The sequence below is a fragment of the Podarcis muralis genome, chromosome 9, assembly GCF_964188315.1.
Source record: "Podarcis muralis chromosome 9, rPodMur119.hap1.1, whole genome shotgun sequence".
NCBI lineage: Eukaryota > Metazoa > Chordata > Lepidosauria > Squamata > Lacertidae > Podarcis > Podarcis muralis.
The window spans coordinates 36789009-36811076 of NC_135663.1; the positions used below are offsets into that span (position 1 = coordinate 36789009).

At 42.5% G+C, this 22068-nt stretch overlaps 1 protein-coding gene across 1 annotated transcript in view; it reads right to left on the reverse strand.

Moving 5' to 3' along the window:
* Nucleotides 1–266: 266 nt before the first annotated feature.
* Nucleotides 267–22068, reverse strand: part of FREM3 (FRAS1 related extracellular matrix 3) — an 83939-nt gene continuing 62137 nt past the window's right edge. The window contains exons 12-24 of the mRNA XM_028744986.2: nucleotides 21080–21210; nucleotides 20252–20410; nucleotides 18946–19249; nucleotides 17708–17839; nucleotides 17035–17366; nucleotides 9310–9502; nucleotides 8788–8892; nucleotides 8461–8588; nucleotides 7214–7348; nucleotides 5510–5636; nucleotides 4185–4372; nucleotides 3943–4089; nucleotides 267–3371 (exon numbers count right to left, since the gene is read on the reverse strand). Coding sequence (XP_028600819.2) covers nucleotides 2841–3371; nucleotides 3943–4089; nucleotides 4185–4372; nucleotides 5510–5636; nucleotides 7214–7348; nucleotides 8461–8588; nucleotides 8788–8892; nucleotides 9310–9502; nucleotides 17035–17366; nucleotides 17708–17839; nucleotides 18946–19249; nucleotides 20252–20410; nucleotides 21080–21210 — 2612 coding nt within the window. The 3' untranslated portion in view covers nucleotides 267–2840. The remainder of the gene's footprint in view (nucleotides 3372–3942; nucleotides 4090–4184; nucleotides 4373–5509; nucleotides 5637–7213; nucleotides 7349–8460; nucleotides 8589–8787; nucleotides 8893–9309; nucleotides 9503–17034; nucleotides 17367–17707; nucleotides 17840–18945; nucleotides 19250–20251; nucleotides 20411–21079; nucleotides 21211–22068) is intronic.

Below are 22068 nucleotides of genomic sequence, written 5' to 3' on the forward strand. Positions count from 1 at the left end.
TTTAACAGTGACAGAGATAAGTTATTCAAATTGAGCTATACTGGATGTAAGAAATAGGCAAAGGAAAATCTCAAAGGTAAGTCCAGTTCATGAGAGGTCTGTTGTATTCACTTACATGCAAACATCTTTTGCAGTGGTTGGTACTGATTCCTTCATGATTGTTGTACAAACTAGGCTTTCTTAACTTAGTTTGAACTGACCAGCTTATTATTCAGGGGTAATACAGCATAAGAATAGTAAGGAGACAAGTAATTCACACAAAAAAGTATGAAAGAAAAAAACCTTTATAAAACGTTTTGGCAATTTCACAATGAAAAGTGTAAGGTCACAATTATAAGAACGTATAAACGACAGGACAATTCAATGATAATGTTTCAGTGCTTGCCTGAACCGGCTTTGCTCATATCTGGAAAACAAGTAGCATAAGCATATTGCAGAAATATACAACAGTGTCAAATGCATGTTTTAATGCTTATATCTCTGATTCCATAAACAGCAAGAAAGGAGCTGGTCAGTAACAGCTAGGTCACACAGAAGGTGAGGTAATGAAGAAATACTTGCATTTTAGTCCCTTTCAGGAACTTGGGATGCTGAAGCAGATGTTTCAACAATACAGAGACTGGTTGGTGGGACTTGCTGGATTAATTTGCTTTGCCCTCCCTTGCACTCTGGAAGAAACAGGTCCCAGGTAGGCAGGAGGAGCAGCCCCTCTACCTTAGTTTAAAATGCATAGCATCAATTACTTCCAAGCAAGCTTAGAGGATTGCACTGTAAGTCCTGAGTTCAATGGAGTTTACATCTTACATAACAGGTACAGTGGTGCCTCGCAAGATGAAAATAATCCGTTCCGCGAGTCTCTTCGTCTAGCGGTTTTTTCGTCTTGCGAAGCAACCCTATTAGCGGCTTAGAAAAAAGAGGGGAAAGCGAAAAAAAACGCAACGTCTTGCGAAGCAAGCCCATAGGGAAATTCGTCTTGCGAAGCAACTCAAAAACGGAAAACCCTTTCGTCTAGCGGGTTTTTCGTCTTGTGAGGCATTCGTCTTGCGGGGCACCACTGTATAGGATTGCAGGCTTTTAAGCACATAGTAACTGTTCTCCTTTGTCAAAGGTTGCTGCAGTCTACTGGGCCACAGTGGCTAAATGAAGTATCTGAGGTCAGCTGCCATAGTAAAACTCAATTTCCATGTTTGGAGGGCTAGCCTGTAAGGCTGTAGAAGGCAGATTTATCAATTGACAGCTTTCCCATTTTGGTTTTATCACTTAGATTTTTTCTTAACAACACTATTTACAGTTATGTGCTTTGGGGGGTTTTAAAGTCAATAAGGAATTTTTAATTAATTGCATATATGTTTGTTTCTTTTGTGCTGCAAACAAGTACCAGGGCACAAAGTACCTCCTGAATGAAAAAGCAAATACTTCTAAAATAGGCACCACCTCTTATCTGTTAAAAAATCTGACCAATTAAGCAAAATAAAACTTAGTGAAAATGTCTCATAAAAATTATGACTTGCTTTTGAGTAAGCATGCATAAAATTCTGCATATTTGAATTTTCTGTGAACAAACCTTGTCTAAACCCATTATCTTAGCTGTAGGCAATGCTCAGCAGAAGATTCATACTTGAAATTTACAAAAGCTGCATGTAGAATGAATGAATGAATCTTTAACTACATTTTTTAGTGTTATATATACTCACTGGCAAACTGAGATGGTTGCTGTATTTAGTTGTCATGGACGTGACTGTCTTCATCATAGAGCAATTTGAGTCTGTCAGATGCTGACCAGTGCCAAATATTGTTTCAAAAATGTGGGCAAAGGTAAAGGGTTACCTGACATGAAACAGAACAGCCTGAACCACATGGTGCTGCTTCACACAAATAAGGAACCATGCAGTCTAGCTTCCTCATACTACTGTTACAGCATTAGAAAACATGCTTCGCACAACCCTTTACCAAAACATTTGGTGGCAATGATTCCAAGCTCCTTTACTGCAGTGGCTACATTTGATGGTTTAGAGATTACATAGCTGGATTAGTTATTTTGCTCAATGAATCTGACAACAAATTATAGGATATAAATGTCTTAAGTTATTCACAATATCTTACAAAATTTGCCAAGCTAATTGACATTTTACTAACTGCAGGCAGACAAAAGGAAGGGCCATCTAGTAATGATTTCGGGTTATCGTAAAAGGCATGATAAAATACTAAGGACACGTCAGCTTTAGGGTCTTGTATTAAGGTGTATTTGTAATACCTGTTGGTAAAACCATTTGGAATACTCTTTAAATTAGCTTTCCATTTTTTCCAGTGTATCTCTCAGCCACTCGGGCAGCACAATTCTGCTCTGAGATTTAATTAGATACTTTTCTTCTACCCTCTCATTAAAATCTGACCCCTTCTCTCATTCTCCCTCACACCACCCCTTTCCATATACAAGACGGGTATAACTAGACATCATACAAGTTAAACAAGAAGGAAATCAATATCCCTTTGAGGAGCACCAGGCTTTCATGATGGTAGGTAAGGCACATTAATAGCTGCTAGCTGATGATTTATCTTTTTTAGCACCATTTGAAGAAGAAAGGGGGAAAGCTAAGTTTATTCCAGGAATCCATCCTGTTTTCCTGGGTAGGTGAGGAGGAAGTTAAGTTATAAATAAAGCACTCACACTTTTACACACTTCATCTTGTTTGCTACACTTTTTGTATGCTGGAATCTCACACAACCTAGCACCAACACGGCAGCTCCCAAGTCTGTGCAAACACAGCCCCACCCCCATACCAGTTTTTATGATGAAATGAAATATCTTCAAACAACAACCCTCACCTTTGTAATGTAATTTAGACTTCAGAGCTATCACTGCTGCTGTGCCGCGTGGTCACAGTTTCATTACTGCTGGAATAGCCAGTGCAGGAATTTGCTTTCCCATTAGTAGAACGTCCCTTTCTCTTCAATAGGAAGATGATAATCAAAACTGTGCTGATCAGAAGCAGCAGCCCAGCTGCTCCTCCGACAATAGGTACAATCCTGTCTTCCATGTTGCTTCCAGTAATTTCCAGGACCGGCTTCTCATATGGTTTACCTGGCGGGGACCAATCTTTCTGCTCAATAACAATTTTGTTAGACCGGTCAAGAGCTATGTGCTGGATGTTGGTGCCTCTATTCTTATCTGCGCTGATATCTTGCGCAAGCGTAGGAGCATCCGAGATGGCTCTCCGACTGCGCCCAGAATGTGTAGCACCTGGTATTCCACTGGCTGAAGATAAAAAGTGATGGTACTCGACACTTCTCTTTCCAAGGCCTCTGTGGGCATTCTCACGTGACCGAACCATGTAGATAGTGTGGATGTACCATTCTCGACCTGCTGCTACCTGTTAAATTAAAAACACACATGACAACGTTAAGCAAAATTAAGTTGCTAAATGCCTCCTAATCTCTCTGGGGCTCAAGATTTCAAATATGACTGTCTCCTAGAGTACTGCTCCTGACATAAAAATAACATGACAATGCTATTTTGCATGGGAGGGGGGCAGAGTTTAACAACACAGTATGCAAACCTAAAACCTGTTTTGTATACAGTCCCTTGATTTAAGATGGAATGTTTACAATCTATTCCAGGGAGTATTTGAAGGTGAGGATTTTGCATCCCTTGATCAATAACATTTAACTGTTTTATTTATTTCCACTGACATGGAAAAAAAGATTTCATCATAAATAGGTTTGGATTGATGGTGCCAAAAATTGTCTTTCATGTAAACAACAAAGAAAAGCAAAAAACTTTTTTGACAAAATTCCCAGAACACTTTTTTAAAAAAAACACTGTTATGCATAAGGCTGTGTTTTGAAAAACTGCAGGAGTTTTGAAAAATACCTTGCTAGTTGGGAAGTTAGTTAGTTTCCAACATACAAAAGTTCTGGAACAATATTGCTCTCAGAGGTTACCTGGAATAGTGGAGTCGACAACATGCTGAATCCATCAGACCCTGGCTGCTTTACCAAAGGATAACCATCTATGTGATCAACAGCGAGTTTTGCATTGAAGGCCATATTTCCAAACACTTTTGCCTGGGTATCAGGCTGAGCTTTATCCTAGAAGACAAAGAAACCAACACTGGTACATTATTACATTCAGGATTTCAAACTTGTTGTATTAGGACTGTGCTGTAGTGTACCATGGTACATACCAGTATCTTGAATCTGTATAAGAGGGAAGGGGAGTCTGCTAGGCAACCATATTCCTTGTTATCTGGACTGTACTTGGGGACATACCCGTCAGCCCCAGTGCACAAAAACACCTTCTCAATGTTACAAATGAAAGAATCTCCTAAATTCTGGACAGGATCCACCATGACACGACCATAGATTTCAGAGCCTAGAAATATTTTTAGAAAAAATTATTTAGGAATACCATTGATACCCCTTACCTTCAAACGCAATCAGACCCCATACAGCAGACAATAGAAAAGTAATAATATACAATATAGAAATAATTAACATTATTTTTGTTACAATAAATGTAATTAAAAACATAAAATAAAATGTGTACAGTGGTACCTCGGGTTAAGTACTTAATTCGTTCCGGAGGTCCATACTTAACCTGAAACTGTTCTTAACCTGAAGCACCACTTTAGCTAATGGGGCCTCCTGCTGCTGCTGCGCCGCCGGAGCATGATTTCTGTTCTCAACCTGAAGCAAAGTTCTTAACCTGAAGCACTATTTCTGGGTTAGTGGAGTATGTAACCTGAAGCGTATGTAACCTGAAGCGTATGTAACCTGAAGGGTATGTAACCCGAGGTACCACTGTAAAGCAATTGTGCTCAATTTGCATGATGTACACAATGGTGCTAACCTTACTTGGTTAGCAAAGTAACTTTGCAATCAGGGTGGTAGAATCAGGCTTTCACTTACTGTGCTGACCAATTTTAAAGTGAATTTGCACAAGCTTATCTTGCTAAATGACTTCACATCAAACCTAGTTAAGCGTTCTCTGCATTTCTCAGAGATACGACCATCTTGTCAAGACTTGTTGAGTGCAACCCCACTTTTCCTCACCAGGGGGCAGCCCATATCCAACCACACAAGCCCAGGGGGTTCTGCATAATAGATGTTAATTAAGTACTGATCAAACAGATGGTTTTGTTTTCCTAGCAACAGTTTGAGTACGCAATGCATTATGAACACTATGAATCCTACTTTCTAATAGCAATTTCATTCAGGGACACTTTGTTCAATAACTTTCAATCTCAAGAAATTGTTCTTAAATACAACCACCCTTTAAAACACCCTTGAAGCCTAACCAGTTATTTTTCCTGGTAACTTTTATTAAAGCATCTTCCTTCAAAATACATCTCCTTTTTCTATTCCCTTTTCACATTCTCAGCTATGAAATCATAGCATTAGTCAAAGGTGGAGAATAATATTAAGAAGAAAGAACATTAATTGATCCTAACACAATGCTAAAAGTAGCATGCCAGCATCTATATGTAAAAGAGTAAAGCTAATTTTTTGCCTTCTGTGAATGCAACATCTGTTCCTTCTCCAAATCCCATGGAGCCATCAGACAGCCAGAGGTCCTTCTTTGACAACAGGAACATTTGGGTGTTTAGACTGAATTCAGCTGCTACCGGGTCACTGACCTATATAAAAAGAAAAAGAATCACTGTTTTGAAACTCAGCTATTAGTTTCTCAATTTCAGTTCTTTCTGATGCTTGTTCAACATCAGCTTGCTTGCTTTAGCTCTTCAAATTTAAAACTGCTAATTAAAATGTGTATTTTATATTTAATTTTCTTTAGTAATTTTTCTTTTGAAATCTTTAAGATAATATTTTAGTTTCCTGTTAATTGTGTTGCTTTGACTGTATTCTTGAACTTACTTGGTAATGTTTTATTCTGGATTGTTTTATCTGATGTGTTAATGTAGACATAAACCACTTTGAGATTTTTCTGCTTAAAAATATAAAGCAGTATAGAAATGAAAATAACAACAACCACCACCTCTTTGCACAAGAGCAGAGTCTGTGCAAGCAGACTGAATCCATTAACCCATTTATTAAAAGAAACACACTTTAATTAGGAAGTTTTAGTCATAATATAGTGCAGAAGTCTTGAAGACAACCATACTGAGTGAGACCAGTGGTCCACCTAGGCTTGTATTATCTATGCTGAACAGCAGTAGCTTCTGAAGACTCAGGCTAAGATCCTTCCCATCACTTCCTTACTTGATTCCTTTAACTGGTGATTTGGGCATTGATCCTGGGGCCTTCTGCATATAAACCACTACTAATGAATTATGCCCCTTTTCTTCCCATTCATTAGGCTCAGTATAGCTTTTAAATCTTGGCTGAGCCCTCCCATCTTATAGCACTTCCAGGAGAAGAATTTTGGGCCAAACACTCACAAACCACTAAAGGTCTGTGCTAGTTTTGATGCTCAATGCAGCTGGTTAAAAATGAGAGACCAAGGACCAGCAAGACACCATCAGTGGTACAGTCCAAATCAGTTACTACAATGCAGCCCTCTTGTGCTAGCTAGTAGCTCTTCACTGAAGTGCCCTCTCTTCTACTTCAAGAGTGGAAAGGGACATGGAGCTGCTGCCCAAAGTGGTGGGCATGTCAAATGAGCTCTACTCTTTCCCTGTAACCATCCGCAATCCTTCCCAGCTAAGTGATATGGAGAAGACACAGGGAAAGATAGCATTGATGTCACACACAGATAAGTGTGCCTAAATTATGGGGAGAGAGGAAAAATAACTTGGCACAGGGCTGTGATTTTCAAAGGCAGGCTTGACTCAAGTGGGACATCAAATTCCACACCCAAGTTTAGCACTACAGTCAACAGCAAAGAAGACTGGTTGTATCCAATAGCGGCTTAGTGCAAGAACCTTGGCAAAATGGGGTCCCTTGTCTGGTGTTTTGGCTAGCTCAAAGTCACCATTGGATACAGCCCACTTTAAACACCTGTAAATTTAAACATTAATTCTGCTCCCCACTCTTCACCCCAAGTTGGTGGGTTTTTAAATATTCAGGACCAGCTCTTATAAGTCAGTGGAAAATAAAAAATACAGTATGTAAAACAAGTTCCGACTCTACTACTGATGAGCTGCACAAGTAAACAATTTACTTCAATTTAATTGCCAAGGGAGTGTGCATGATGTGCCAGATAAATGCAGTCAAAATACTTTGTTGAGAGCATTAAACACAAGAGAGGTTTTACCTGCTGGAACCTGATATCTAGATCAAAGGTGATTGGCTCCCGGGGGCTACAAATGACAGGCTGGGTATATTCTTGGCTGGGTGCAGCAATACAGGGGATAAGTTTCACAGTATAAGTACCCGAATAGTCACGTACCTACAGTAAGGGGTGCAAGATCAGAATATGAAGTTTTTGTTTGAAAGTGCTTTAGTTTAATACATGCACACACACACACACACACACACACACACACAAAACAGAAAGATAGTACATTTGTCAATGGACTCTTTAGCATAATACTGCTTCACTTGGCTGTTTAAGTTCCTATGTTTTGGACATCTACTTTTTGAGAATCATGGTGGGTGCTTCTGAGCAGAGCATTAGCTGTTTCTACTCAGCAGCTGACTCACTGATTCTGACACCCACCCACATCATGCAACTCTTCTTGTTTTCCTACAATCCTAAAGTGCAACCCCACTGAACTCAATGGGATGTACTTCTGAGCAAACATGTTTAGGGCTGGATATGCTTAGGATTCAAGAAAGGGCTTAAAAGATTGGTGTTCATTTCTGTCTGCATCCAGAGCTGACAGGTATTTTATATTTTAATTAAGGTGAAACCATTGTGGCTTTCCTTCTAGCAGTAAGAATCATAGGTGACTGAAGTTCTCATTCAAAACCAATGTTGAGGCTGACATATCTTTGGTATATAAATCTTCCACTATCTCATCATTTATTTGCATTTCGCTTTTCTCCCCTAAAAGGAAGCCCAAAGTAGCTTACAACATAAAAACCCCAAATACATACAAAGCAAAGGACCCAATACCCCAAAAATCTGAAAATAAAAGAACTACAATAAGTCTATATGATAAACTTTAAATTCAATACTTAAGAAAACACCAGTTCAGTTAATAAAGAATAAAAAGTACTGGTGATTTATTTATTTTTTGGAAATGAGGAAATTTTACATTTAAGAATCCAAGAGGCACTGTGTAAATTGGGCATAACTTTTTCCATAGTTTGTGCCCAGCAGGGGACACTGCAATGGTGTTGAATTTGGAGGAGGGATGTCCATACATGTAATCAGACATGAAGCTTGCTGGGTAGCAAAATGCTGGACAAAATACGCAGATGTGTTGGTTTTGGAGAACACACAATCTATCAGCTTAACCAATCATAGAGTTGTAAGAACAATGTATTATGTAACAGCCACAAGCCGCCCCGCCCCCCTCGAAAGGTGCTACAGAAAACTGCATTGTTGGCACTCACAGCAAAATCTGAGACAAATTTCCATTGCTGCATAGGCTGGTGGAAGGTTTGTTCACTTTGAGAAAGGCTGAGTGTAAACGTGAGGCCAGGGTGATCAGCAGACATCACCATTGATGACAAAGAAGTACCTGCCAAGGAAAAGGACACGTTTTTATGATGGAATGAATGTTGCCATCCAGCACACAAGGGCTCCTTATGGTCTCTGAAAAGAAATATTTCACTTCTCTTTGATCACAAAAAGCAAAACAAAATCTCCACCAAAAAGAATAAGGAGAATTATTAAGATTTATTGCATACCTAAGGTATAAAGCAAAAAGCTAATCTTACCTGGGTGGGACATCACAAATTGCCCTCTGAATCGAATCTCAGTCCTGAAGTAGACGACAAGCCGCCCTTCATCATTTATCTGCATGCTGGTTGGGTAGAGGGAGCCTAAATTCAAACAACCATTGCCATTACTATATACAAAAAGGTATTAAAGCTTTGCCACTTGTAGCATTTGAGAATATCAGATGCTAAGTACATCCCAGTTTACTGTGGTTTTCAGATTGTTTGATTTCAGTGGAATAACTCTATTTGCAAACATGGAGTACCAATCTCCTCTGGACCAAATTTTCATGTTTCCCCGCCAAAACAATATACTGGTACAATTTTGGAGGAGCACACAGAGAGTGTTGAAGGTGATGAATAAATTATTTGTAATAATAATAAAAAGTAAAATGTACTCAACATTGTAAACCCAGGGGCAGGGGCTGCCATTATTGGTCTTTGTGAGCCATTCTGGAAACCCTATTTCAGCTGAAAAGTAGATAAAAATTCTTCAACTAAATAAGAACTGAACAAAATCACCTTGGAGCTCAGCTTCTGGTGGGCTTCCTATGCCGTCCTTCCAAAGAATGGCAGTATCATACACAAAGGTGAGCTTGAGCTCAGACTGCAAGTCAAAGTGCTGCCATCCTCCAACAGCAGCCGGGGAATGGAAGACGTAGGAGACATACAGGGGCACTCGTAGAGTCACATACGACTGGACCAGATTTAACACCTGCAAAACACCATAGTATTTGGTTATGCTATGTTCAGATTGCATCCTGAGAAGTCAATTTCACAACCATTCTGGGAATGGTATTAAGTCTCATCCTCATTCCGTCCTGAGTTGCTGAGTTTGACAGATGTTCTGAGTGTGTGTATGTACATGTTGGCTCCTGAACAAACTTCACTGGCTTTGATTAAAAATCCACTTTGATGCTTTATGAATGAATTGCAGCTTGTGTTGAAGTGTGAGATAACGAAGCACGGATCAAATCCAAGCCGGCAGGCAGGCAGGCAAGCACTCTTGCTGGCTTCTGAGATGCAACCCTGGCAAAGAACACAAACACCCTGGAACTGACTTGACAGTCATCCCAAAGTGTAATCTGGAGTTACAGCTAAATCCCTATTATAGGATTAAGTTGATACTAACAGTCTCACAATCGTTTGTGACCTCCAGTGCATTCCAGTCCAACTTTCTGGAAGTGAATGGGTAATGATTAAGCTCTTGTTCAGTGAAATGGTCATTTAAAGAAACAACAATGCAGATAGTTTGGGGGAGTTAAACTGAAGCTTGCCTTAACTTTCAGCACTGATAACAAATCACATGGCAGTTAAGAAATGGGCCAGTCAAAAGTCCAGCCATTAATAAATACATGCTATGACTTGCTCAGAATCCAAACAATAAGAAACACCCAATAATGAAAGTAGTCTCTCAGCTTTTGATCAAAATTAAAATGCAGCTCAAATCCTTACTGACTTGCCCTATCGATTATGCTGGATTCTCAATGTCTATCATCCCATGGGAGTTGGAGTCCAATAACATCTGGGCTCTGGTCCATGGGGTCACGAAGAGTCGGACACGACTAAACGACTAAACAACAACAACAACAGCCACAGATTTCCCAACCTTGATATGGCAAGTAAATGATCCTAATTTTATTTCAATTATCATCAACAAAAAATTCAAGATGCTCTTGTCTAGCCCATTATGCCATATATATATATATATATATATATATGCTTTCGTAGATTTTCACGGGTACAGGAATGCAGGTTTTGGTGTCCTCGGGTGTCTTCCCGTGTAAAAGATGGGGTGTCTAGGCGACGTTTCGACGAGGTCTCACTCGTCATCTTCAGGCTGGTGCTTTCGGCTTCTTGTTACTGGAACAGAGCAGGATCTCAGTGTTTGAGTTCCTATAAATACTGTAGAGGAGGTTTGGTGTATAGCCTCCATTGTTCTGGGCAGAGAGGAAGTTCCCAGGCTAGTGTGCCTTTTCTTCTTTTGTTCCTTAATTACTTGAGGGATATCTTGAGTGATTTCTTGAGTGATATCCTGAGTACCACTTAGGTGGGTCATTAGGTGTGGATTAGTTGCTAAGGTCTTTGTGTCTTGACCTCTTGACCTTTGTGAAGAGTTTTTCTGAGAAGATGGCTGTACTGAAATTAGTTGTGCTCTGGCTTGGCTTCGTGTATAGGGGCGAGCTGTGGTTTTGTGGCCTGTGCCAGCCAGATCTGTGTAGGGATTGCAGGGGGGTGCAGCATCCGGAGGTGCCACCATGGTTTGGCTACTGGATGGTGTCTGTAATTTATCTGTGGAGAGGGTCTGGGTTTGGATCTGGTGTGGTTGATTGGTGATGGCGTTCTGTGTGCCTCTGGCTCTGGTGTCAGTTTTTGTGGGGAGGGCTAATTTCCAGATGTCTGGCAAGCGGGATGTGTCGTCACGCTTGTTCATGTTGTGAGGGTGTTTCTCTATCTCGATGGCTTCCATGATTATTCTCTTGTGGTGATGTTCCATGTTAAAGAGCAATTTGGAATCTGCAAAATTAATTTCGTGTCCTGTTTCTTTCATGTGTTGGAAAAGAGAGGAAGTTTTTCTTCTTTTTTGACGGCATTCTTGTGTTCTGCAATACGTGCATTTATTCGTCTGTTTGTTTGTCCAATGTACGTGGCTGGGCAGACTTTGCAGGGTATTTCATAGACCCCTTGGTTTTCCAACTGGATTTTATCCTTGGGGTTTCTGAGGATATTGGCTATTTTTTGGTTGGTGCAAAAGGCTGTTTTGATATTGTGTTTATGGAGGATTTTGCTAATTTTATCTGTAGTGCCCTTGATATAAGGAAGGAGGGCCATGCCATTGTTTTCTTCTGTGTCTTGGTTTTTGAAACACCCCCCAAAAACCAAGACACAGAAGAAAACAATGGCATGGCCCTCCTTCCTTATATCAAGGGCACTACAGATAAAATTAGCAAAATCCTCCATAAACACAATATCAAAACAGCCTTTTGCACCAACCAAAAAATAGCCAATATCCTCAGAAACCCCAAGGATAAAATCCAGTTGGAAAACCAAGGGGTCTATGAAATACCCTGCAAAGTCTGCCCAGCCACGTACATTGGACAAACAAACAGACGAATAAATGCACGTATTGCAGAACACAAGAATGCCGTCAAAAAAGAAGAAAAAACTTCCTCTCTTTTCCAACACATGAAAGAAACAGGACACGAAATTAATTTTGCAGATTCCAAATTGCTCTTTAACATGGAACATCACCACAAGAGAATAATCATGGAAGCCATCGAGATAGAGAAACACCCTCACAACATGAACAAGCGTGACGACACATCCCGCTTGCCAGACATCTGGAAATTAGCCCTCCCCACAAAAACTGACACCAGAGCCAGAGGCACACAGAACGCCATCACCAATCAACCACACCAGATCCAAACCCAGACCCTCTCCACAGATAAATTACAGACACCATCCAGTAGCCAAACCATGGTGGCACCTCCGGATGCTGCACCCCCCTGCAATCCCTACACAGATCTGGCTGGCACAGGCCACAAAACCACAGCTCGCCCCTATACACGAAGCCAAGCCAGAGCACAACTAATTTCAGTACAGCCATCTTCTCAGAAAAACTCTTCACAAAGGTCAAGAGGTCAAGACACAAAGACCTTAGCAACTAATCCACACCTAATGACCCACCTAAGTGGTACTCAGGATATCACTCAAGAAATCACTCAAGATATCCCTCAAGTAATTAAGGAACAAAAGAAGAAAAGGCACACTAGCCTGGGAACTTCCTCTCTGCCCAGAACAATGGAGGCTATACACCAAACCTCCTCTACAGTATTTATAGGAACTCAAACACTGAGATCCTGCTCTGTTCCAGTAACAAGAAGCCGAAAGCACCAGCCTGAAGATGACGAGTGAGACCTCGTCGAAACGTCGCCTAGACACCCCATCTTTTACACGGGAAGACACCCGAGGACACCAAAACCTGCATATATATATATATATATACACACACACACACACACACACACACACACACACTTACTGCATGCACAATGGTGTTAAGAGCGGTGACTCCTGACAGGTGAAAGACATATTTAAGCCTCCATGGACCAACAGGCCAGGGTTCCCACCTGCATGACTGTTTCAACCAAGTTTTACTCAGAGTAAACCTAACTGAGCCAGGTCCATTCATTTCAAAAGGTGCACTCTGAGTAAAATTTAGTTGAAACAATACTACTGCTGCTGCTTTTAACGACTGAACAGTTATTTTGTTTTTTTTATTATGTTTTTCTTCTTCTTGTTGTGCTATGACTACTATAAATAAAATAATGAATGAATAAATAATGTTAACCCATTCACTACAATGTGATATTTCATCTTCCTTGAAGTTGCAAGATAAAATCCCATGTTGCAGTGATACACTTACCGCAATGAATGTGCTGACAACACAGGCATCTTTTACTTGTATGGAAGCAGCACATAAGAGATGCGGGTGGCGCTGTGAGTTAAACCACAAAGCCTAGGACCTGCCGATTGGAAGGTCGGTGGGTCGAATCCCCGTGATGGGGTGAGCTCCCATTGCTCGATCCCTGCTCCTGCCAACCTAGCAGTTCGGAAGCATGTCAAAGTGCAAGTAGATAAATAGGTACCGCTTCGGCGGGAAGGTAAACGGCATTTCCGTGTGCTGCTCTGGTTCGCCACCATCTCGATGGCTCCCTTGGCCAATAAAGCGAGATGAGCGCTGCAACCCCAGAGTCGTCCGCGACTGGACCTAATGGTCAGGGGTCCTTTTACCCTTTACCTTTTAAGCAACACATAAATGGAAATCTTTGCTTCTCTCTCTGAAAGTGGCTCCACATGTATTTCATGGCAAAGGGGCCTTTGAAATTCAAGGGACAAGGGATTCTCATGTGGTGAAAAGGTTTATGTCCTTCACACCAAAATCCACACATATAGCATGCAACTTCTAGTGCCACACAGTTTAAAAGATGATCATGTATGCTCACTAACGAGCATCATGTTATGGTCCAACTGATTAACTTAATTGCATATGAAATAGAACGTGCCTGCCTCTGAGTCTGGGAATCCTTTGTGAAAGTCCAAGCCTTGTTGCTAGGCAGCTTCAAGCTACGAGATCCTAAACCCTTGTGTGTGTTCTCTAGAGGTGCTGCTAGAGGAGGGAGGCTGAGTTAATGAGCAGAGTCCAGATGGGGGTGGCTGGGCAGAGGTGACTAACAGGGGGAGCATATGCATTTGGAAACAACCAACAGCTGAACTACATACAGAACTATTTTGCTACAACTGTCATGAATTTTAAAGAAGGGGCAGGGAAACCACTAGAAACCTTTGTGTGTGGTATGAGCCAACATGACCGCACAAGCGAGTTTTTGACACTCTTCATTTTGCTTTGCTTACAGTTTTACAATAATAGTTGGTTTCAATACAAGATGCTGAGTTACCCGTCAGCTTTTACTAATCAAGGGAATGTTGTAAAGATTTAAGTTGGGAATGAGTCATCTTAAAGATAGATAAGATCAATCATTCATTAGTTTTCACATGTGGGCTCTCTAGAAGACTGTCTGTATTAGTGCAAATCAGTATATCATTCCCTTGTCAGGAGCACACTGTGTGCCAGACCTCTCTCTTGCCTGCCCAGCAAGTGACTGTGATGTCCATGTCACTGCAGTGCTGTTTATGCAGTGAGCTCCCATGCCACATCCATCTTGGTTACTGAGGTGAGCAGTGTTCGTCATAAATCAAATAGTGTTTCTAATGAGGTCATGCAAGTACCGTATTTTTCGCACCATAGGACGCACTTTTTCCCCTCCAAAAATGAAGGGGAAATGTGTGTGCGTCCTATGGGGCAAATGCAGGCTTTCGCTGAAGCCTGGAGAGTGAGAGGGGTCGGTGCGCACCAACCCCTCACACTCTCCAGGCTTCGCACACCTCTCCGCAAGCAGCGGGAGCCCAGCGCTGGGCTCCCGCTGCTTGCGGAGACTTGCCTGCATGCCGAAGCCTGCGCGCGCTGAGCTCAGCGCACCCAGGCTTCGCGGACCTCTCCGCAAGCAGCGGGAGCGCTCCCATTGCTTGCGGAGACTTGCCTGCATGCCGAAGCCTGCGCGTGCTGAGCTCAGCGCGCCCAGGCTTCGCGGACCTCTCTGCAAGCAGCGGGAGCGCTCCCGCTGCTTGCGGAGACTTGCCTGCATGCCAAGCCTGCGCGCGCTGAGCTCAGTGCGTCCAGGCTTCGCAGACCTCTCCACAAGCAGCGGGAGCCAGCGCTGGGCTCCCACGGCTTGCAGAGAGCTGCCTGTTTGGGGGCTGGGGTCGGGGGAAGCTCAAGCTTCCCCCGCCCCAGCCCCGCGCCTGGGGGGAAAATAATTTTCCCCCCTTTATTTCCCCCCCAAAAAACTGGGTGCGCCCTATGGTCCGGTGCGCCCTATGGTGCGAAAAATACGGTATTTGAGAGTCACTGCACATGACTGCCATGCTGTTTGTGGCAGTTTCTTGGAGCCCAGCAAATGAGAATGTTAGACTTGTGTGGAAGAAGCAAAACCTACATTGGGCCACTATTCCTGTAAAGGAGGTCTGTGATAATTGGCAAATCAGGGTGGGGCCGTATCTCAATGGCCATGCACATTATCTGCATGCTTCAACTTTCAGCATCTCCATTCAGGACTGACTCCAGAAGGTGGCAAAGTCAGGCATTTGCCTGGGCCCCAAGACCAGCAAAGGGCCTACAATGGCAACATTTCAAGAGAATACAAATAGTCAAGAAGATCAGAAGTAATGTAAGAGAATTCTTAGCTTGCATTAACTACTTTTTCTAACTTAACTGCCCACCTCCACCCTCTGCCCCCAGTAAATAAATCCTGGACCTGTCTCTGTCTCCAGATATCAAATATTTTAGCTAGAAGAGTCGGGAAAGATCTCCATATGATGCACCAGAATGCTGCAAGCTAGTAAGAGATGGATGGGCCAACGATGAACTCAATATAAGTTAGCTTCATGTGTTCATAACAGGCTCTGCTCTGGATAAATGAGAAAGAAACCTGTTTGGTGTAAGAGGGCACAGCTGGCACAGGTGCAAGTTAAAAAAACAAAACCAGACGCAGCTACCACAAGCAGGTAGCTGTTTGTACCAGTTTTCAGCCAGGCTGTCATGTACCTAATCTGAAGGTACCGTAACAAGTATATGCACTCAATAAGTGTGCCCGTGTAACCAGGATCAGAGTTAAGTGCTGAAGGCAATTCAGATTTAGCAAGCTCTGTATTAACCTGGGTGGGTTCCAGTGCACTGACCTGTGGCTAACAGTAGAGAGTGGTTTAATAGGACAGATAAACAAGGAAGCTTGCAGCCACCAACGGAGTGGCATGGAAGTACAAGGTTCAAAACGTAACATCTTAGGCTTCTGTGTTTGCCAGGGAAGAGCAAGCCAAAGCTCCTCTGAAATCTTGGCGTGGATCATTATGAGCTTGGCACCAGCCTCCACTTTCACCCAAACTGACCTGGCAGTGGAGATGCCAAACACCAGCACCATGGGGCTTCATTATACCTGACATAGCTGTGCTCCAGAAACCAGATTCCTTGGGAAATGTAGTTTCTTAGGGCACCTGAGTCTCAGGAACACTAAGAAAAGTATTTTTTTCAAAAAGCTTTGATTTTCAATCTTGTGCAGCCCCATCCCCCTGACTATTTCAGTGTGCCACAGAGATGTCTTAAGAAATCCTCAATGACGACATTTTGCCAAGCAAATTAATTTCCGACGGTAGAGTCGCTATTTGGTGTTTAAACTCAACCTGTTCTAAGATATGGACCATTAATAACAACACGGGTAGTACTGGAAATGCATCAGGTATTGCACAGAAAAGCAAAACACAAGAAAGGAAACTAAATCCCACTTCCACAAACCCGTTAAGTACAGTCATGGAGCAGATGCCAACATATCCTTCAGCTGCCATGTAGAACTCAATTATCGCCCCATGGCTTCCATAGAGATGGGCTCAGTGGCAGAGCCCGCCCACTTAAATGAGTCAGGCAGTGAGGGATGTAAAAGACCTCACCCACAACAGCCACTGCCATTCGGAGTAAATAAATGGACAAATAAGGCTAGATAGGTGAATAGTTTGCCTTTGTATAAAGGCAGCTTCCCAAGTCCCCATGCCGCAAACTCAAGTGCATGCAACTGGGCATAATGCTAGCATTTTCTTTTCAGTTACATAGGCGTGCTTTTCATGCACGCAGCATACCTGACCATCTGTGCCAATGGAGCCACTGCAGTCGGTCAGCAGTTCTGACATGTCATAGTAGCTGTTAAACTCCCACAGGCAGGCCTCCAGATTGAGGTTACGGTAGAAACGCAAGGTCTTGGCAGATCGCACAGCGCTGCTGTACTGGTAGGGTGAAGTTTCTCCAATCACTTCTGGGTTCTTGGTGTCCTCTGTGATGAATCCGTAAGTTGTCTCAATTTCGTTATAATCCAAGAGGTTCGAGCACTTGTGATTGCCTACACGAGTGCCATCAGGGCTAAGAGTCAGCTCAAAGTTGGACAAAGGTCTAGTTGATATAACTGGCAGCATCCCTGAAAATAGAAGAACATGCAAGAAGAGCCATATAAAGCAACCTGTTTTGATAGTGGACAACCAGATGCCCATGAGAAGCCCACAAGCAGGGGCAAAGCTGTTCTCCCGTTCTTCCCTAACAACTGGTACATTCAGGGGGCAGGATAGCATCACAACTAGTACCACTGGTAGCCTTATCTCCATGAATTTTTAACCCATTTAAGTTGGTGGTCCCCATCCCATCTTGAGATGGTGAATCCAAGTGTTTAAGTATGAATCACCAGTCATGTGATTGTGATGACAGATAGTGCTGCACCAGTTGCTGTTCAGTATTAATCAAATGCACATGTCTGGTACTTACCATCCATATGAGGCATTGTAACTGTTAATTTGATCAGGTTGGAATAGTCAGGATCATCAGGACCTGTGTAACGTATTCTGGCTGAGAAAGGTTCTGCTCCAACCGTTCCTGGTATACGGGGCTGACACAGGCCTACGTGGAAAAGGGCAAAAGGTTGATTATAAACAAAGTGAGAGTAATTCTGCTTCATCTTTCCTTGGAAGAACCAAATTTATAAATGCTGATACTTTAAAAACACATGTAATCTTATGGTTGACATAATATACTCTTGATCTGATTGTGAAGCCAACACTACTGGGCACAGTCCAGTAGTAGCAGCAGGGCCACTTTTTCTTCCATGCAGCACCACCCCCAATTCAATAGGACAGGAACCAGTGTGGGATGAAGCTTTCCTCTACCTCCACAGGAAAGACAGAAGCTATAATATGCATCACAGAAGCCAATCCCATTTGGGATTGGCGCCATCTTGGTCTCTCATTCACAGGAACTGCTGTATGGACTGAGATTGCCCTTTCATTTCACTTCCTGATGATGAAACTAAGTTATATTGGGCCTGGGCCTGCTCCCCACCTACCCACAGGTATGATCCATATACTCATCTATATATGATTAGAACGTCCAGTTCCAGCAGGTTGAAGAGCGGACATGTGAGAGCAGAGCTCTCCTTGCTTTGATTATGGAACTTGCCTACTTTATAGTTTCAGCCGCAAGATGGAAGGAAGCCCTTGGTGGAAGTGCAAAATATGATAACAGGACAAAATATGTGATGGGCTACAACCAAGGTTTGCACTCTGGTTTACAGCTTGTAGTTCGGCAGGGGAAATGAAACATGAGCCAGGGGTTGGATGACATGCTCAGTCAAACCATGGCTTGGCTCAGCACATCGGCAAAACGGCCATAACATCCCTGTGTGCAAAGTCACTGATTTCCAAAGCCTTTCCACCCATTTCATTAAGGTGAAAGCACTATAGGAAGTAGGCATATACTATACAACTTTGCAGAGGATGAGAACCTCAGGACTGGATCTGAATGTGGCCCCCCAAGCTTCTCTATCTGGGCCCTCTATCTTTCTCCAGGATAGACCCCCACCTCCCCAACCACATCCCCTACACCCCGTGCTTCACATCCGCCGTGCGTGTCCTTGAACTATGAAAAAGCCCTTTGAAACAAACATCTATTTCAGCTTCATGAAAGCCACTTGATTTTACTTCATTCATGAAGACTTTCCGCTTCCTTACCTTCTCCTCTGTTTATTGTGTAAATTGGGCTCAGTAATTCTAAACCCACATCTCCATTGGCATTGACGGCACGTGCTGCACACTGGACCCTCGAACCAGCCTGGAAATATATGGAGTCCAAGGCAATGGACTTGGTGTTGGTAAAGAAAGTGTTGGAGTCCACTTCTCGCATGGGACTGGTAACCCCATCACTGCCACTTGGAGCGCTGACAAGCCAGCGATACAAGGTCAGCGTGTCATTGATGTTTTCAGCAGCACAAATAGATCCAGTCTTGTCATAATCTGAATATTTGGGGTTGCATGCCTGAAGTTAAATAGAAACATACAATAAATCCATTGAATTATATCTAAACTTGCTCTGGGAAAGTAAGTAATTCAGATCAAATTCTGAGTAAAAGGTATTTTTCCTTGTGTTGCATTAGTGTTTAAAGAGTTCTCTCCCTACCCCCACTTACTACTGGTTTCATCACCACAGGAGCTGCATTTTAGTTTCATAATAATGGAGGAATTGAATCTTAACGTATGTGGAATCTAAAATTAACAATCTGATACTGTGGAAAGCCTTCAGTTTATCACAGCTCAGATGCCTCCCAGGTGTTTGGAAGGAAAAGAAAGGTGTATCATATAATATATGTAAATCATACCATGCATTAGCTAAAGTCAGAAAAAAAGGCAGGGACTGAAGTTCATTTTTTCTTGTGCTTTCATCCAATTGTGAGCCAGGGCTAGAAAGTTTAATAAGTTTAAAGTGGCCTCAGTTTCCCAAAACAGAAAAGTAAGAAACTGGATAGGATACAACCTCTATGGACAGCTCATTGAGTGGTATTGAGCATCTTACTATCTCTTTACCTTAGTTCCCTATCTGTAGGGAGTAAAAGTGACTCATCTCATGAGCATGCAAAATGAAGATCATAATATGCTCTGAAAACTAAAACTGCTATAAAACGCCAAATATCAGTTCTCAAGAAATGAGGTGTGTAATTCTAAGTACTGAAATTGAATGCATGCCTTAAACCTCCAGGAGAGCTAAGGAGATCTTAGAATCACAGAGTCATAGAACTGTAGAGTTGGAAGGGACCCCGAGTGCCATCTAGTCCAACCCCCTGCAATGCAGGAATCTCAACTGAAGCATCCATGACAGATGGCCACCCAACCTCTGCTTAAAAACCTCCAAGGAAGGAGAGGCCACCACCTCCTAAGGGGGTCCGTGCCACTGTTTTACACATCCAGAAAGCGTTCACTTCCCAGCTAGTAGCAGACCTTTAGAAAATATAATCTGGAGAAGAGCTCGCAGAGCAGAGCATACCGTTACACACACAACAGGGTAGCCAGTTGGAGGCTGGGGATTTCCTTTGCTTTTAGCAGTGTCGTCATACAGCAAGAGAGAGACAACCTGGGGCACAGCTGGGAAAGTCACATCTGCCACACTGTCCATTTCTTCAATGTACACAATAGCTTTGTTCATCTGAAAGGAAAGGCAGAAAAGAAGGTTCCATCTGCAAGCATGCGGCTTCTACTGTAAACGTTTATACTGCAACTTTGCAAGATTGAGCAGAAAAGTTCCTTTCCACTGGAGTAAGGAAACATTTGGATCCACCCTATGTCTGTTACAAGATATCTTTTTAAAAAATGCACTAAGCTAACTCATACAGGATACAATTTCCAAAACTTTTAATAAAAGCAAACAAACAGCCAGATGACATCAGATGGCTGTTTGTATGTGAAAGAAGTTCTGCCACGAAACAGATAATGTTTGAACACAGATTAGGCACATAATAAAAATAGGTATTTTTCATTGAGGGTTCAACTAGGTACGATTAGATTGTATTTGAACACATTTCTCAAATAGCACCTAGGGGGGAGGATTTTAAATTAGGTAAAAGGGAGAAGGATGAAACTTCCTTCAGTGTCACAGTTCTGTTTAGATTTGAGGTCCTGCGTATCTGATACCAAAGGTGTTTTTTTTTTTAAAAAAGCAGGAGACCTGATCCTAGGCTTCCAGACTAGTTTGGTCCTCAAAATTGGCATCTAAGGAAGTCAAAGAACAGCGACACTTTTATTTGTTGCTGTTTCTGAATCATCATGATCAAAAGCAATTGTGTCCACAACTAACCAAAAATGACCTAGTTCTTACCTGTGTCTCAGCTACCATATTCTCATCTGGTTTCAAGTGCACTGTGAATGCTTCACGCATTTCTCTCACTCCATCATACAAAACTTCAACCTCAACAAAGTGCTCTGTTTCTCCTTCTTTGAATTCAATATCTGAAATGAAGATATATTATAGAAAGAACTAAACTTTCCCTCTCCTGTCATCAGCATAGTTAGGCTAGGTTCCAAAAGGCAACAGTCTTGGCTCCTCACACACCGTGTCAAACTCATGTTGGGCACCTGGCTGGCAGAAAACCAACTGCTAAAAACCAAGCAAAATACCTAGTACTAGTACGGATAGTCTAGGGGTGCTCATTGTTGTCAATGGAGGTTAGCAGTGGCTGAAGGCACCCTTTCTCAGTTTTGGCTGTTGTGCCAGATTCCGGACAGGGATCAGATGACCACAGGGATCCATGCACTGGTAACCTAAGGATTGGACTGTTGTAATACACACTGTGTAGGGCTGCCCTTAAGGTTGGTCTGGAAGCTTTAGCTCATGGGTAGGCAAACTAAGGCCTGGGGGCCGGATCCGGCCCAATCGCTTTCTAAATCCGGCCTGCAGGCGGTCCGGGAATCAGCGTGTTTTTACATGAGTAGAATGTGTACTTTTATTTAAAATGCCTCTCTGGGTTATTTGTGGGGCATAGGAATTCATTCATCCCCCCCCCCCCAAAAAAAAATATATAGTGCACCCACAAGGTCTGAGGGACAGTGGACCGTCCCCCTGCTGAAAAAGTTTGCTGACCCCTGTTTTAGCTTGTATAAAATGCAGCAGTTGGGTTGCTAACAGGAGCAGCCTACTCTGATTATGAAACATCTCTGCTAAATAAGCAGCACTAGATGCCAATTTGCTACTGAGTCAAGCTTAAGCGTCTGTTGCTGACTTAAAAAAACACTTAACCATCTGGTCAGTGGAGGAAATACCTGCACCCATATAGGCTGCCCAGGCTACTGAAATTCTCAGGGCGATGC